The following is an 18,311-nucleotide window of genomic DNA, read 5'->3' on the forward strand; positions in this document are numbered from 1 at the left end:
GGCAGCGAGGTAACAGCAGGAGTAGACGGAGGCGTGGTCGGTGGTAAGCAGTGAGTCAATGCAGGCGGCAAATCAGCGAGGTCAAACGGTCCGGGTTGGCAACGAGGGTAAAACAGCAATAGTGGTGGAGGAGCAGAGAGGAAGCTTGCTACAGGCTTGGAGGCACAATAACCAGCAAAGGGCTGGGTTTTATAGGGAAGTAGCAGGTGCAAGAGATTGGAATAATCAGCAGGTCAAGGCAAGGACAAGAGAGGTAGTTAGAAGTTAGCAGTTAGCAAGAGAATAGTCCAAGGAGAGACGGTAGCCTAGTGGGTAGAGCTACCGCCTGGGACATGACTGGCCACGGGTTCGAGTCCTGACAGTACTCCCCCCCTTCCAAGGTGACCTCCGGGCACTGCAGGGGAAGGTTTGTCTGGGTGACTCAGATGGAACTCCCTGACAAGTCTGGGGGCATGAATGTTCTCCTCCGGTTCCCAGGAGTTGTCTTCTGGAGGATAGCCTTTCCAGGAAATCAAGTATTGGATTTTGCCCCGGTGGAGTCTGGAGTCAAGGATCTTAGAGACAATGTACTCCTCTTCGCCTTGTACCCTTACTGGTGGTGGGGGGGGAGGATGGCGGCCAGGGAAGGTGTTCTCTACAAACGGCTTGAGAAGAGAGCCATGGAAGACTGGGTGCACCCTGATGGAATGTGGGAGGTCCAGTCGGAAGGTGACTTCATTAATCCGACCAGAGATCCGGAAGGGCCCCAAGTATTTTTGGCCCAGTTTCTGAGCAGGTACCTTCAGTCTTAGGTTTCTTGTGGAGAGCCACACTTGATCTCCTATCTGAAAGTCCGGAGCGGGTCTACGACGTTTGTCTGTCGCCCGCTTAAAGCGTCTCTGAGCCTCAAGGAGATTATTGGAAATGTTCTCTTGTGCCTCTTGTAAATTTGCCAGGCGTTCGGCCACAGCTGGAAGCGTGGAGGTGATGGGCAGGCGTGGGATGAAAGCTGGATGCAGGCCAGTGTTGGCGTAGAAAGGACTGTAATGAGTGGAACTGTGTTCCGCATTATTGTAGGAAAACTCGGCCGTAGGAAGGTGGTCCAACCAGTCATCCTGCAAATAAGTGATGAAACAACGTAGGTACTGCTCGAGGGTCTGGTTCGTTCTCTCTGTCTGCCCATTAGACTGGGGATGGAAGGCGGAGGACAGGTTTACCGTGATCCCAAGGGCCAGGCAGAAGTCTTTCCAGAATTTAGAGGTGAATTGCACTCCTCGGTCAGAGACCACATCATCCGGAACCCCGTGTAACCTAAAGATTTCACGCAATACCAGGTCAGCCGTCTGTTTGGCGGTGGGTAGGCCCTTGCAGGGGATGAAATGCGCCATCTTGGTAAGGCGGTCCACGACAACCAAGATGGTGTTCATCCCTTTTGAAGGGGGTAGGTCAACTACAAAGTCCATAGAAATTGAACCCCAAGGGCGGGAGGGGATGGGGAGTGGTCGCAGCAGCCCCACGGGTGAAGAGCGGGGAGTCTTGTTGCGGGCACAGACCGTGCATGAGGAGACAAACCTTTTAGTATCTTCCTTATATGACGGCCACCAGAAGGAGCGGGACAGGAGTTCCTGGGTCTTTCTTGTAGCCAACCAACTTGGGTCTTTCTTGTAGCCAGCCAACTTGGTATCGTGGTTATATTTTAGTACCTCGAGCCGTGCCATTTCTGGTACGTACAGTTGTCAATCCAGGTATACCCAGAAGCCACCCTTGAGGGTGAGGTTGACGTCTTCTGCTGGGTGGGTGAGGAAGGGGTCCTTTTCATAAGCCTTCTTGATTGACCCCAGGAGTTCCTTTGGGTAGGTAGCTCCCAAGACCTTTTTCTCGGGTAGAATGCTGGCTTGGCCCTTGTTGTCCTGTGAAGGTTCAGAGAACATCCTGGAAAGGGCATCTGCTTTGCCATTCTTCGACCCCGGGCGATATGTGATAATGAAATTGAATCGAGAAAAAAAAAGGCTCCATCTGGCTTGTCTGGCGGAAAGCCTCTTGGCAGAACGGATGAATTCGAGGTTTCGGTGGTCAGTAAACACAGTTATGGGATTGATGGCCCCCTCCAATAGATGTCTCCACTCCGAGAAGGCATCTTTGATTGCCAGCAATTCCTTATTCCCGATGTCATAGTTCCTTTCTGCGGGGGACATTTGGCGAGAGAAGAAGGCGCAAGGGTGTAAAAGCATCTTTTCTCCCGTACGTTGTGATAGGACAGCGCCTACTGCGGTGTCGGAAGCGTCCACTTCGACTGTGAATGGCAGTTCAGGATTAGGATGGATCAGAATTGGAGCAGACGTGAAGAGGGATTTGAGCTTGGTGAAGGCTTCCTGTGCTTCGGGTGTCCAGGAAAAGGGCACAGTCTTTTTGGTTAACTGGGTAATTGGAGTAACGATTTTTGAGAAGTTCCGAATTAATTTTCGGTAAAAGTTGGCGAAGCCGACAAACCTCTGTATTTCCTTTTCATTCTTAGGGGGAGGCCAATCTATTACAGCCTGAATTTTCCGAGGATCCATACTCAGCCCTTCCGGGGAGATGATGTAACCGAGAAACTGGGTGGTGGTCAGTTCGAACTCGCATTTCTCGAGCTTGATGTAAAGAGATTGCTCGCGGAGTCTTTGTAACACCCTGCGGACATGTTCGCGATGTTGTTCGAGATTTTCCGAGAAAATTTAAATATCGTCCAGGTATACCACTACGAACAGATCTAGCATGTCCCTAAGGACGTCATTAATGAAATGTTGGAAAGTGGCTGGGGCATTGCAAAGTCCGAAGGGCATAACTAGGTATTCAAAATGTCCGTATCGTGTGCGAAAGGCGGTCTTCCATTCATCCCCGGGGCGAATGCGAACCAGATTATAGGCCCCTCGAAGATCGAGCTTCGTAAACACCTTCGCTGCCCGGAGTCTCTCGAGAAGTTCCGAAATCAGGGGGAGAGGGTAACGGTTTTTTACCGTAACATCATTCAGCTTGCGGTAGTCAATGCAAGGGCGTAGAGAGGAGTCTTTTTTCTCCACGAAGAAGAAGGGTGCTCCCGCAGGGGAGGTGGAGGGTCGAATGAAGCCCTTCTTTAGGTCCTCGTCCAAGTAGTCCTTCAGGGCCTTGAGTTCAGGTTCCGAGAGGGAGTAGATGCTGCCGAAGGGTATTTCAGCCCCAGGTAATAATTCAATTGGGCAGTCGTATGGTCGATGCGGGGGCAGCTTGTCTGCGTCTTTTTTGTCGCAGACATCCTGAAACTCGCTATATTGTGGAGGCAACAGCTCCTTGACAGTTGGTTCCGAGATGAAAGATTCTTTGGGCATTGGGGAAGCAGGTTCATGCAGACAGTTCGAAGAGCAGAACTCGGATGTGAACTGTAGACAGCGGGTTTCCCAGTCCACCGACGGGTTGTGAGTGGCTAACCACGGGATGCCCAAGATCACCGGAAACTTGGGGGAGGCAATCAAAGAGAAGTGGATCGTCTCGTGGTGGTCGGTTTTAATGTGGAGCTGTAAATCTGCGGTCTGATGTGTAACTGGTCCCGAGGAGAGTGGAGACCCATCCACCGTTTCCAGATCGATGGGGGCTGTCTTGGTTACAAGCGGAATGTTGTTCTCGTGAGCAAAAGTTAGATCCATAAAATTGTCTCCAGCTCCGGAGTCGAGCATTGCAGAACAGAGAAGTCGTCGATCCTCGATGGCAATGACAATTGGAATGGTGAAGTGGGACCCGGTGGCTGCTAACTCAGTTGTCTCTGCCGTCACCGGTGGGGTTGCGGCCTGCCGCTGCTCTCGCAGTTTAGTGACGGCAATGGTTCTGCGGGATTTGTTGGGGCATTTGATGGCAATGTGCCCTGGCTCCCCACAGTAGAGGCAGAGGCCTTCGGCCAGTCGTCGTTCTTTTTCTGCTACGGACAGAGTCTTGCGCACTGCGTCAACCAGCATCGGCTCAATGGGAGGTTGGGCGACCTGCTGGGTAGTAGAGGAGAAAGAGTAAGTGGGTCTGTCGCCTTGGAACCAGAGCCTTTCTTTCCTTCTCTCGGTGAGCCTCTGATCAATACGGACACACACCTGAATGAAGTCGTCCAAATCATCTGGGGCTTCAAGTCTGGCAAGTTCATCTTTGATCGCCTCCGATAGACCTCGCCAAAATTGGCTCCTTTGAGCAGCTGGATTCCAGTTGGTGTCTGAGACCCAGCGGCGGAACTCGGCGGCGTACTCGGCGACAGAGCGTCTTCCCTGTCGAAGACTGTGTAGTCTTGCCTCAGCTGTCGCACAACGATTGGGGTCATCAAAGACCCGGCTCATAGCTGTGATGAAAACATCCAGATCGTGCAGCAGACGGCTATCGATTTCCACGTATGGAGACGCCCATGCCAGGGCCTCGTCCGTCAAGAGGTTAACAATGAACAATACTTTCTTCTCGTCAGTGGAAAAGGGGGCAGGATGCATCCGGAAGTAGATACGGCACTGATTGAGAAAGCCCCGGTACTGGCGACGATCTCCATTGAATTTCGAGGGTAGTGGCATGCGGGTGTCTGCAGCCGCGCCGCGTACGTCCAGGAGTTGCCGTTGGAGCTCAATGATCTCCCCCTGTTGACTCTGTACCTGGCTTTGGAGTAGTGAAAATTTCTCCTGGTAGGTGGTGCCGAACTCTTGCAGCTTAGACACCTGCTTGCGCAGGGTGGCCATTACGGACTCCATTTTTTTTTGGGCTGGTTATTCTGTTAAGGATGGTAGTGTCAACTGAGGCTCACCTGAGTCAGAGGATACCCGAGCTGGAAGTATGGAGTCCAGTGGCAAAGGCCCGTAGAAGCAGGAGGCAGGTAGCGTGGTCGATCAGTCCGGGTCGGCAGCAGAGAGGGCAGCGAGGTAACAGCAGGAGTAGACGGAGGCGTGGTAAGCAGTGAGTCAATGCAGGCGGCAAATCAGCGAGGTCAAACGGTCCGGGTTGGCAATGAGGGTAAAACAGCAATAGTGGTGGAGGAGCAGAGAGGAAGCTTGCTACAGGCTTGGAGGCACAATAACCAGCAAAGGGCTGGGTTCAAGGGCTGGGTTTTATAGGGAAGTAGCAGGTGCAAGAGATTGGAATAATCAGCAGGTCAAGGCAAGGACAAGAGAGGTAGTTAGAAGTTAGCAGTTAGCAGTTAGCAAGAGAATAGTCCAAGGAGAGACGGTAGCCTAGTGGGTAGAGCTACCGCCTGGGACATGACTGGCCACGGGTTCGAGTCCTGACACAGTTTTTTGGTGGGTTATAATGTCACGATAGGTAGGTGAGCGGGTAAATAACCAAATACAGGAGAACAAACAGAACAAATGACTAGGCCCAAAAGCTAGGGAGAAAAGGGTCACCTCCTTGCAATCCCTAAAAGTTTTCCCTAAACTGCTGTGCCCATGTGCTTATCCACCATTAGGGGCTCGTGCCTAAACCTATACACCTGGGGCAAACCCTAAGCTGTAGGGAAATGAGAAGAGGTAACCTGCTTCTCCAAACCCGGAGGAAGCAAGCGTCTCCCTAGAGGCCTAGATAAAACACACAATGAGAAATAACAGAGAGGACTTTTCTTAGAGCAGAGCTGGAGCACACGATCCACCACACATCCAGCGCTCACAGGAAATAACTATAACCCACACAGGCCACTGGGGGAAGGAGGGATAAATAGCCTCACTAACAATCAAACCCAGTACACCTGAGGGAAGGTGGATACAGCTCAAACCCAAACCAAAACAAAACAGAGAAGTCAGACATGTGCAGCCAGTCTGACAGACCTACGCACATTCACAGGGCAATCCCAGTCCAATACACCACTGACCTTTTCAGGATCCATACAAAAACCTGAACATGAGAGTAGATAAACCAGGAATTGCACTTCCGGAACAGCAAAATACAACCTTCTCTATCTTAGCATACAATTTATTATTTCTTAGGATCTGTAACACCTGTCTCATGCGATCTTGATGAGTCTCCATATCTGGAGAATAAATTAGTATGTCATCCACATACACAACAACAAATCTCCCCACAAGATAATGAAAGATATCATAAACAAAATGCTGGAAAACAGCATGAGCATTAGTTAGCCCAAACGGGATGACCAGACTCTCAAAATGACCCTCTGGGGTATTAAACGCCATCTACCATTCATTCCCTTCCTTGATCCTGACCAGATTATATTCCCCACCTTAGGTCCAACTTGGAAAATACCTTGGCAACAAAAATCTGGTTAAACAAATCAGGACTCAAAGGAAGGGGGTATGAATCACGGACCATAATCCGATTGAGCTCACGGAAGTCCAGACATGGCCTAAGACTCCTGTCTTTCTTCTTTACAAAGAAAATCCCTGCTGCCAGTGGGGACTTGAAAGGTCTAATATGTCCCTTAGCCAAACTCTCGGCAATATACTCTTGCATGCAAGTCAATGGTAGGATTATATTTGCTCAACCATGGTAAACCCAGAACCAACGGAGCAGGCAGACCCTTTAGCACAAAACACGAAATGGATTCCTGATGAAAATCACCGACTCTTTAACATACCACTACACTGGATTTATAGCAACTAGAGATGAGCGAATGTCATATTTTGAAATTAGTTCACACTTCGTTTGGTGGTAAAAGGTGAATTGCTTTATGGATTCTGTTACCACAGACCATAACGCAATTCTATGACGGAATGCCTTTAGAGGTCTATGGGCTGCAAAACGGATCCGTCCCATTTCTGTGTAACGGAAACGGGACAGATCCGTTTTGCAGCCCATAGACTTCTTTTATGACTGAAAAAAAGGGTTCATTTCTCATTAAAGGTGGTTCAATCTGATGAAACTGGAAAGTTCCTTTTTCTTAAAGGGCTAGTGGGTAAGAGTTAAGTCTCTATTGCAAACCTTTATGATTCGAATATCAGACAGGCAGCCTGGCTTTTAAGTTATCCACAGTGAAGCAATTTTGGACATTTAGGAAGAGCCTGACAGCCCAAAAAAACTTTCTTTACATGGGTTTGGTGCAAGCATGGCATATACTCTATCCTGACACAAGGGACTTTACTTTCTATTCTCAGTCATATAATAATCACCAGCATCTTGATTATATTCCCTTGCCACTTAAATTGCATCTTTCCATTTTGGGTAATGAGAAGAGTCTCAATTGGAGTCTCAATGAGGCACTTTTGGGAAGAGAGGAGACTCTGCAGGACTTTAACTCTAGGCTTGCCTCTTACTTTTGAATCAGTGCTACACTGGAGATCCCTTTCCAATGGTTTGGGAAGCTCATAAAGCATATATCCGTAGAAAGTTTACTGCTCATGGCTCCAGACTCAAAAAACTTAGATAGGCAACTAGATTCCTTGATATAACAAATTCCGCTTCACATAAATCCTTTCAGGACAAACAAACTAAACTATCTAAAATCTAGACATTTTTTCCAGCATCTAATCCTTTCTGAGTTTATCCTAGATGATATTTCCTCATTGCTCATATAAATATGGCAAGCTATCCACATCACCCTCTCTGGGAAGAGCCCGGGTGCAGATGGGTTGCCTGTAGTGTTAAGTGAAGTGAAGCATCAGAACAAGAATTTGGTTTGAAGTTTAAGAAAACTTTGATTCTAAACAAATCCGAATTTTCTTGCGCTCTGTGATAACAAATCAGTTTTCCTAAAATGGTGGCTGCACATGTTACAAAGTGAAAGTAAGTGTAGAGTCAATAAGCCCGGCAATACGAGATCACCCATAATGGCTTACAGCCAGCCAATCTGCAGCCACCCCCCTCTGATGTCACAGCTAGGCAGAGCCCTATAAAACCCTGATCCAGGCCGGTCTCTGGCATTTTCCTGTGAGCAGAATCTAGGGAGAGATGTGACAAGATGCTCATTCACTACAACTACAGAGAGTGTAGGACAATATTGGAGAGGGAGAGTGGAGGGATAGCGTAGGAGACTGCTGAACTACAGACTTTGCTACAATTTATCACTGTGTACATAGCTGTGCAATGCACCAAGAGTCACAGCTAATCCATTCTATTAGCTGTAGAGTTACTGTGCATCCATAGTATAGGTAGGTCTAATTTATAGCCGTGTACAGTCGTGGCCAAAAGTTTTGAGAATGACACAAATATTAGTTTTCACAAAGTCTGCTGCTAAACTGCTTTTAGATCTTTGTTTCAGTTGTTTCTGTGATGTAGTGAAATATAATTAAGCGCACTTCATACGTTTCAATGGCTTTTATCGACAATTACATGACATTTATGCAAAGAGTCAGTATTTGCAGTGTTGGCCCTTCTTTTTCAGGACCTCTGCAATTCGACTGGGCATGCTCTCAATCAACTTCTGGGCCAATTCCTGACTGATAGCAACCCATTCTTTCATAATCACTTCTTGGAGTTTGTCAGAATTAGTGGGTTTTTGTTAGTCCACCCGCCTCTTGAGGATTGACCACAAGCTCTCCATTAGATTAAGATCTGGGGAGTTTCCAGGCCATGGACCTAAAATGTCAACGTTTTGGTCCCCAAGCCACTTAGTTATCACTTTTGCCTTATGGCACGGTGCTCCATCGTGCTGGAAAATGCATTGTTCTTCACTAAACTGTTGTTGGATTATTGGAAGAAGTTGCTGTTGGAGGGTGTTTTGGTACCATTCTTTATTCATGGCTGTGTTTTTGGGCAAAATTGTGAGTGAGCCCACTCCCTTGGATGAGAAGCAACCCCACACATGAATGGTCTCAGGATGCTTTACTGTTGGCATGAAACAGGACTGATGGTAGCGCTCACCTTTTCTTCTCCGGACAAGCCTTTTTCCCGATGCCCAAAACAATCGGAAAGAGGCTTAATCGGAGAATATGACTTTTCCCTAGTCCTCAGCTGTCCATTCACCATATTTTTTGCAGAAGATCAATCTGTCCCTGATATTTTTTTGGAGAGAAGTGGCTTCTTTGCTGCCCTTCTTGACACCAGGCCATCTTCCAAAAGTCTTCGCCTCACTGTGCGTGCAGATGTGCTCACACCTGCCTGCTGCCATTCCTGAGCAAGCTCTGCACTGGTGGCACTCCGATCCCGCAGCTGAATCCTCTTTAGGAGACAATCCTGGCGCTTGCTGGACTTTCTTGGACGCCCTGAAGCGTTCTTAACAAGAATTGAACCTCTTTCCTTGAAGTTCTTGATGATCCTATAAATTGTTGATTGAGGTGCAATCTTAGTAGCCACAATATCCTTGCCTGTGAAGCCATTTTTATGCAACGCAATGATGGCTGCACGCGTTTCTTTGCAGGTCACCATGGTTAACAATGGAAGAAGAATGATTTCAAGCATCACCCTCCTTTTAACAGGTCAAGTCTGCCATTTTAACCCAATCAGCCTGACATAATGATCTACAGCCTTGTGCTCGTCAACATTCTCACCTGAGTTAACAAGACGATTACTGAAATGATCTCAGCAGGTCCTTTATTGACAGCAATGAAATGCAGTGAATAGGTTTTTTGGGGATTGAGTTAATTTTCATGGCAAAGAAAATTATGCAATTCATCTGATCACTCTTCATAACATTCTGGAGTATATGCAAATTGCTATTATAAAAACTTTTCCAATTTCCAATATTTATGTAATTCTCAACACTTTTGGCCACGACTGTACATAGCTGTGCAATGCACCAATATTCATGACCAGGGCCAGTGTTGGGGGGGGCAAACTTGGCAATTTCCCAGGGCCCTCATGGTCTAAGGGGCCCCTTGCTTCAGTGCTGCTGTTCAGCTGAACGTCCGTGGAAGCAAACGGGCGGACAGCTGAAAAGCTGCACTTTACAATGCAGTGTAAGGCCCCCTCCCTGTACACATAACACAAGTCATTACCACAGTGCTTCTCTGCAAACTCACAGCTCCGGACACCAGCAACACTCTTCTATTGGAGTTGTAGGACCTAACATGATGTCATGTGCAGGAGGCGGAGCTCAGCAGAGAAGAGAGGGATAAAGGACCTGCGATGACTTCACCATCATGTGACCAGAACAGGAGGCGGAGCTATGCAATAAAGTAATGAAGAAGAAGACCAGTGATGCATGGGAAGAAGTGAAGGATTCAATGTAAGTGCCAGGGAAGTGCTGAGAGTTGTAGTCCTCTCCTCTTATGTAATATCAGAGAACATTACAAGATGAGGTATGAGGAGAGGACTAAAACTCCCAGCATGTCCAGCTTGTTATGTAATATCAGAGTACCTTACAAGAGGAGGTATAACAAGAGAGGACTACAACTCTCAGCATGACCAGGCCATTATTATGTAATATTAGGGTACATTGCAACAACCTGGATATGCTGGGAGTTGTAGTCCTCTCCTCTCATACATCCTCTTACAATGTACTCTGATATTACATAGTAACGGTTTGGAAATGCTGGGAGTTGTAGTCCCATCCTCTTATACCTCCCCCGGTAATGTGCTCTGATATGAAATAATAATGGCTTAGACATGCTGGGAGTTATTGTCCTCTCCTGTTATACCTCCTGCAGTAATGTGCTCTGAATTAGGGCCGGGACGATGGATAGGGGAGGGTAGTCATCCGTCATTGCCATTATACAGCTCTGTAATTCCAGCAAACCGTTCTTATTAGGGTGCTGGATACAGGCTTTAACAGGGTTTATAACAAGGAATATTTCTACATCTTATTTGCCTTTGTGCGGTGCAGTTATATGTTCTAAAGCATTTTTTAGCTTGTATTAGTGGGAAAAAAGGGCTTATTAGCCGTTGTGTGGTGAAGTGCTAAAATTACAGCCCTTTTTGTTGTGTATTAGTGGCAAAAGTAAAATACATTTGCCATTCAGCGGTGCAGTTATAGCTTCTAAAGCCTTTTGTGGCGTGTATTAGTGGAAAAATAAAAAACATATTTGGTTTCAGCGGTGCAGTTATATGTTCTAAAACCCTTTTTGTAGTGTAATAGTGGCAAAATAAAAATATATTTGCCGTTCAGCGGTGCAGTTATATGTTCTAAAGCCCTTTTTGTCGTGTAATAGTGGCAAAAAGTAATTTGCCGTTCAGCGGTGAAGTTCCATTGTACTACAGCCATTTACAAGGTGTATTAATAGGATAGATACGTAAGTCCTATTAGCGGTTCTGTGGTGAATTTTGAATGCTGTATTATTTTTTGGGGGTGCATTGATAGGAAAAAGTATACGGGAAAATTAATTGGTGATTGTAGACTTACTTTTGCTGTATGGACCAAATTACGCCGATTAGCCATTCAGTGGTGAAATTTGTTTGTGAAACAGCTTATTTGGGGAAAATTGATGAGTGATTTAAAATTCCTTTTGCTGTATGGACCAAATTACGTCGATTAGCCATTCAGTTATGAAATTTGTTTGTGGTACAGTCTTTTGGGGAAAATTGATTAGTGATTGTAGACTTCCTTCTGTTGTACGGACAGGATTATGTCGATAAGCCATTTGTTAGGCAATTTTTGGGTGAAACATCCTTTTTTGGGAAAAATGATGGGTGACTGTAGATCTTTTTCCTGTATGGCCCAAATTACGTTGATCAGCCATTCGTTGGGGAATTTATTTGTGAAACAGCCTTTTTATGGAAAATTGATGGGTGATTGTAGACTTCCTTCTGCTGTATGGACAGGATTATGTCGATTAGCCATTCGTTGGGCAATTTTTTTGTGAAACATCCTTTTTTGGGAAAAATTATGGGTGATTGTAGACCTTTTTCTTGTATGGCCCAAATTACGTTAATCAGCCATTCGTTGGGGAATTTCTTTGTGAAACAGCCTTTTTATGGAAAATTGATGGGTGATTGGAGACTTCCTTTAGTTGTATGGACTGAATTACGTTGATTAGCCATTCAGTGTAAAAATTTGCTTGTGATACAGCCTTTTTGGGGAAAATTGATGCGTGATTGGAGACTTCCTTCTGATGTATGGACCGAATTACGTCCATTAGCCATTCAGTGGTGAAATTTGTTTGTGATACAGCCTTTTTTGGGAAAATTGATGGGTGATTGTAGATAGAGATGGCCTTGCGGTTCGCCCGGTGGTCGATTTGCGGTGAACTTTGCGTGTTCGCAAATCGTCAAACATGCGAACATATGGCGATATTCACGCCTGCCATATTCTTTTACATTGTAAAGAACTTTGACCCATGACACATCCATTAGGTGGTACAGGACAGCCAATTGAGATGTTTCAGCACATGGACATACCCTCTATCTTATTAATAAACCTGATCTGGTCACCATTTTACATTCAGTTTTTTGTCAGTGTAGGGAGAGGTTGCTGTGTGGAGCTGTCACGACCATGGTTATGGTCGTGACTCCTTTGTCGCATGCGGTTGTCAGCGGTTTGTTTTATGTTTTCAACCACAAGTGAGGGCTCTGGGTTTGTTGCCTCACGTGTGGTTGCCACTAGCAACATATGGTGTTTGGCAGTGTAGCAGCTGGAGCTGGTTGCTGGGCTGCTCACTGTCTATGCATGCGGTTGCCTATGGCAATGTATCTTTGTATGTGTGCACTTTGTCGTTTGGTGTGCACAGGGTTTAGTGTGTGTGTGTGTGTGCACTGTGACATTTTCCTGTCACCTGCGGTTGTCTGCGGCAACGTGTTCTTTGTGTACATGTGGTGGTAGTGTCTCGGCCTTCCAGCTGGCTCCCAGGACATGGTTGCCACGCATGTCGTTGCCGGCACTTACAGCTGCAGTCTTATAGTTGTTTGCACACTTTCCCCTTTAAGTGGCTGTCTTCCCTTCCCTGGTGTGAGAAGGGTTAATTCCCTTCCTTGTGTGTGAGCACTGGGTGTGTCTGTGTGGGTGTGGCTACATGGGCTATTTAGCCTCAGTTGAGACCTGATGTCTGAGGGGTACTTCAGGCATGTTGCTGGAGTCATCCTCCTGGTCTTTTACCATCTGCCAGTGAGGGCCACCCTTGTGGTCATAAATGTTGTTATGTGATGTTAAGTTTATGTTTATGTGGTGTCTGTATTATTGCAGCTATGGTTCTGGCTTCCTGTGTGTCTATGTGTGCTGTGTCCTTTTATGTCTGTGTGTGGACTCCAGCACTTGAGCTCAGGGATGCAGTCAGTGTGTCTGTGGCAGGTAGGGGTGGAAGTCTTTCACTCTCCTGCCATATCCATAGTCTGTTTCTGTTTATATCCCCTTGCAGCTTGGCCAGTTTAGACTCCTGTTTCTCCGCATCCAGGAGGAACAGGTGGTCTACCCAGCTCGTAGTTCAGGGATCGGCGGAGGGTGAGTAGGGACCCGAGGTTCCTGAGCACGAGCCCTCCTACCATCAAGGTCGGCTCATGCAGCTAGGAGTCAGGGTCAGATTAGGGATGCGATAGGAGGTGACCTGCTCCCTTATTCTGTTGTCCTGGCCGAGCAGCGACTTACATCACGTGGCATCACACGGCTGAGGGTTTTCCCCATCCTCAGCCGTGACAGGAGCAGGGACGGGCTATTAGGGACACCAAACGCTAGCTAATAGGGCCACAAAAGTCCTTTTAAGGACTGGTATAGGTGTGCTATCGTTAGGTATGATACACAGAGGGGTGCAATATACTTATAAAATACTTTTATAATGAGTCAAAAACACATAGATAGATCTATATAATGATCACCTGGAAGTCAAGGGCTTAGGGGCTAGGGGCTTACTAGGGCCATTTTTATATAGGGTAAGGTTCCGGACCGGGTCGCTCTTATCAGGGCGGGTTCTCTGTGGTTAGGCTATCAGGTCCAGAATAGCACCCCCCTGTAGGGCAATATCAGGGACAGTTCTTTGCCCACCCTGTCCTTCAATACCACATCATAATCTAGTGCAGGTATAGATGTTTTTTGATTTCCCTCCGGGATTCATGGATGTGCACTGGAACCCTCCGGATTGTGGTAGGACATATGGTTTCTGATTTGGTGCCGCCGAGCACCTGATTTAGTGCCGCCGAGCACTTGTTATTGCCTACCACATCTATGCTTTTTGCTTAACTTTAATTTCTTATTTATTTTCATTTTGAGGGATATCTTTTCCATTCACACATCTGCATCCGTTCCGCAATTTTGCGGAACAGGTGCAGACCCATTTATTTTCAATGGGGCCGGAATGTGCTGTTCGCATCTGCATTTTGCGGATCCGCACTTCCGCATCCGTGCTTCCGTTTCCACAAAAAACATGTCAATTGCGGACAAGATTAGGCATTTTCTATTATAGTGCCGGTGATGTGAGGTCTGCAAATTTCGGAATGCACATTGCCAGTGTCTGTGTTTTCCGGATTCGCAATTTGTGGATCCGCAGAACACTTACGGACGTGTGAATGGACCTGGCCTCATTCATATATACCAATAATATACTTTCTATATAGTGCATTTAGGTAGCACAACAGGGCACATTTAAGACACATAAAAATGTCCCCTGATTAAGACGTATGTCACTGTCCTTAGTGGGACTATTTGTGCACTTCTACTAAGTATTTGGTGGCTGCAAATATGGGCTGAAGGTTTTTCAGGTTCCCCTGCTTTTAAAGTCAATGGAGCCTGCCGCAAACTTTCGGTTCACAAACATTTGATCGCGTTCGCGAACCGTCCCAGCCAATGTTCGTCCATCACTAATTGTAGACTTCCTTTTGCCGTATGGACCAAATTACGTCAATTAGCCATTTAGTGGTGACATTTTTTGTGAAACAACGTTTTTTGGGAAAATTGATGGGTGATTGTGGACTTCCTTTTGCTGAATGGACCAAATTACATCGATTAGCCAATCATTGGAGATTTTGTTTTTGTGAAACAGCCTTTTTTGGGAAAATTGATGGGTGATTGTAGACTTCTTCTTGCTGTACGGACCGAATTACGCAGATTAGCCATTTGTTGAGGAATATTTTTGTGAAACAGCATTTTGGGGGGAAATTGATGGGTGATTGGAAACTCTCTTATGTATGGACCGAAGTACGTTGATTAGCCATTCAGTGGTGACATTTTTTGGTGATACAGCCTATTTTGGGAAAATTGATGGGTGATTGTAGACTTCATTTTTCTGTACGGACCTGGAAAATTGGTTGGTAGCTGTAACTACCTTTATGGCCCACTGGGTAAATGTGGTTTCTGCCCAGCCACACCAGCAACTTGGCCAGGTGACGCAATTTCTGCCTCCACATTCTTACACCGCTGGTCCTGCGACAATGTCCGCTTCTAACTCCTCATTCTCCACCGTGTCCTCAGCCTCCACTGAAGGGACAAATGAATACTGATGGATTACTGACCAAATGCTGACTGAGTGAAGGCGGATGCTCCACAGACAGGATCTGTTTTTTGTGGGTTATTGTTCCAACGGATCAGAGGAAGGGCAAAATAATCAGTGACCTCAACACAAACTTACTGCTGACACCCTCTCCACTCTGTCGGTGGGCTCTACTTGTATAAACGTTTAATAGAACAGGTTCTGTAGACATCTATGTGGAATCAGCGAACGACAGTGTAAAAGCAGTGCGCTTCTATTTGGCGCTTACATTGACCTAAAAGGCTGAGTTCATACTTGAGTTATTTGGTCAGTTTTAGCCCCGTGACTGCCCAAATAAGAGAAGTGTGCAGTGATTCTAAGAGCGACGCCTGTCATCTTCATGTCATACTGACACAGTATTATTTCACTACCAGAGCAGACTCCCTATGCGTGTTACTGCAAGGCACAGTGTTCTACACCACTATAAAGGTTCTCTGCAGCCAGGAAATAGCCTTTTTTTATTACATTTTCTGTGAATAAATTTGGATCGAACTGAAACTTTTCTTCGAAAAAATTGGTCGAACCAGGCGAATCAATTTTTTTTTTTTTATTTGCTCATGTCTAATTGCCACCCTTTGTTCAGTCTAAGAATGTACTCATTGGACCGGAGAAGGTTGCACATCACCGTTTTAAATTTACAGTATTGAATATACTTACCCCCTAGACCTGGCCTTAATCTGTTATCATATCCATCAAGAAGCCTATCCAGGATCCTGGTGAATAAGGTGATATTGTCCTTGCTGTCATCAACAATTTCAGGAGCATGTTTAGGTGATAATCTGTATGAGAAACCATAGAATAAAAGTCAGAACTTCATAATAGAACTGTGTTATTATATGGCGCTATACTCATTACTTTTGATGGTTTTAATAAACGTTCATATAGTTACTTAAATTGCAGATAAAAGTATTGTCATTTTCCCTAAAATTTGGAAAAAGGGAGGAAATGTAATAAAATAACAGAAGACTCTGCTCATACCTGTTAAAATTCCCATTTGCTCCCTTACTACTGCACCAGTATAAACACATTACCACTGCAGCTATTATTTGGCTTCAGCAGTGACATGATGAAATAATGTCATTGTTGCATCCTAGTAAACAGCGACTGACAGGGAACACAGATGTTAGATTGAGGGGAGGTGGGTTAACAGGTAAATATATTTTATTGTTTTATAAAACTTCCCATTATCTCCAGCTTAGCTATTTTTTAATGGGAATCCTTTTAGGATTGGTCACGTGTATGTTTTAGTGATTAAGCCAACTTTCACATATATTTATGTGGCTCATTCACAAATATTCTCTGCAAAAAGAATGTCCAACCCATTTAACTGTTCATGAAACCTCACAACTCCGTTTAAGTGAAGGGGGCTGTCTGCAGTTCCTGGCAGATACAGTGGTGCTTGAAAACTTCCAAACCTTTCAGAATTATCAAAATTTCTCCATAAATTTGACCTAAAACTACCTCAGATTTTCACACAAATCTTAAAAGTAGATAAAGAGAGCCAAATAAAACAAATGAGTCAAACATATTAGACTAAAGTGTCTCAGATTTGGGAGGCTGATCCCTGTAGGTTCCACCAATGCTGAAAACAGAGAAATCTGTCAGGCTGTTTCCTATGTAAGGCCTCATGCACACGACCGTTTTTTTTTTTAAGGTCCGCAAAAACGGGGTCCGTAGGTCCTTGATCCTTGACCGTTTTTTCGTCCGTAGGTCTTCCTTGTTTTTTGGAGGATCCACGGACATGAAAATTGAAAAAAAAAAATCTAAGTCAAGTTTGCCATTGAAATGATAGGAAAAAAAGGACACGGATCACGGACGCGGATGACAATCTTGTGTGCATCCGTGATTTTTCACGGACCCATTGACTTGAATGGGTCCGTGAACCGTTGGCCGTGAAAAAAATAGGACAGGTCATATTTTTTTCACGGCCAGGAAACACGGATCACGGATGCGGCTGCCAAACGGTGCATTTTCCGATTTTTCCACGGACCCATTGAAAGTCAACGGCCACGGATGCACACGACGGTCGTGTGCATGAGGCCTAATAGTGAAACTAGCCTTTCATTGTTTACTGAGCACAGTGATTCAATAGCACATTGTCAGTGAGTGGCAAAAGTATAAGTACCTTTTAGGATTAGCAGATTTGAAGGTAAAATTTACTGTGAGGTGTTTTCAATCAATGTGAGGAAGAAAAAGTGCGTTACTGGTGGCTCACCTGATCAGTACAATGTATAGGTGCTCTGGTTTTGAACTGATTCACCCAATCAGAAAGGGGGTTTATGGAAATTGAAGAGTATAGTGAAAACCGGCACTCTACATCTACCAGTGATACTAAAGAAACAATGTACACAGGTATGGTAGTAAAAATGCGTATTTATTTTTATGAGAATACGATAAAAATGAAGGGTAAAGGATAAAAGATATAAAAATGGAAATTGCAATTTGCAGAGGTGGGGATGTACAATAAAAAAGATGTGCAAAGGTGGATGCGGGGGTGGGACAATGCGGTGGTTGTCCGATGGTGGTTTCCACCTTCAGTGGGTTCAATAGTTCATTGTGTCCATTTGTGTATAGTCTTGTATAATATGGGCTATATGGAAGTATATAAAAAATATATTGCAGAGGAGAAGGTGCAGTGTTTCCCTGTTTAGGGCTTGCTGGCCAGACACTGATGTTGGTCACAGTAGAAAAAAAAATATATAATGACAAAAAGATAAAAAGATAAAAAAATATATGTAATGTGTCAGTCGGATGCTGCACCTGGTGTGGCGTCCCACACACTAAAGAGGGCTGCACCCTGACTATTTACCTTCTTTGTGAAGTGTAGGTGTCCCGGCTGTTGGAGCGTCCTTGCTGCGCTCTATGCTGTCTGTTTCCCGGTCTTTGGCGTTCCACGTGGGTGTGACGTCACTTATCTGGCGTCTCACGTATCTTTGCCGAACTCGGTTTGTAAACTTTCGCTGGCGGTCTTTTTCGATCCAGAAGATTCGGATGTAAACGATTATTTGGAAGCGCTTCCAGGGTAAGATTTCTTGCAGGTTTAGAGGGGAGTCACAGACGCGTTTCGAAGGTCTTAGCTGCCTTCTTCAT

General features: G+C 45.5%; 1 protein-coding gene across 4 annotated transcripts in view; it reads right to left on the reverse strand.

The window, feature by feature from the left end:
* Nucleotides 1-18,311, reverse strand: part of LOC122946423 (gamma-aminobutyric acid receptor subunit alpha-3-like) — a 489,200-nt gene that overhangs the window by 378,969 nt on the left and 91,920 nt on the right. For all 4 annotated transcript variants that reach the window (XM_044306046.1, XM_044306045.1, XM_044306044.1 and 1 more), the window contains one exon: nt 15,879-16,000. In XM_044306046.1, coding sequence (XP_044161981.1) covers nt 15,879-16,000 — 122 coding nt within the window. The remainder of the gene's footprint in view (nt 1-15,878; nt 16,001-18,311) is intronic.

This window comes from Bufo gargarizans, chromosome 9 (genome assembly GCF_014858855.1).
Source record: "Bufo gargarizans isolate SCDJY-AF-19 chromosome 9, ASM1485885v1, whole genome shotgun sequence".
NCBI lineage: Eukaryota > Metazoa > Chordata > Amphibia > Anura > Bufonidae > Bufo > Bufo gargarizans.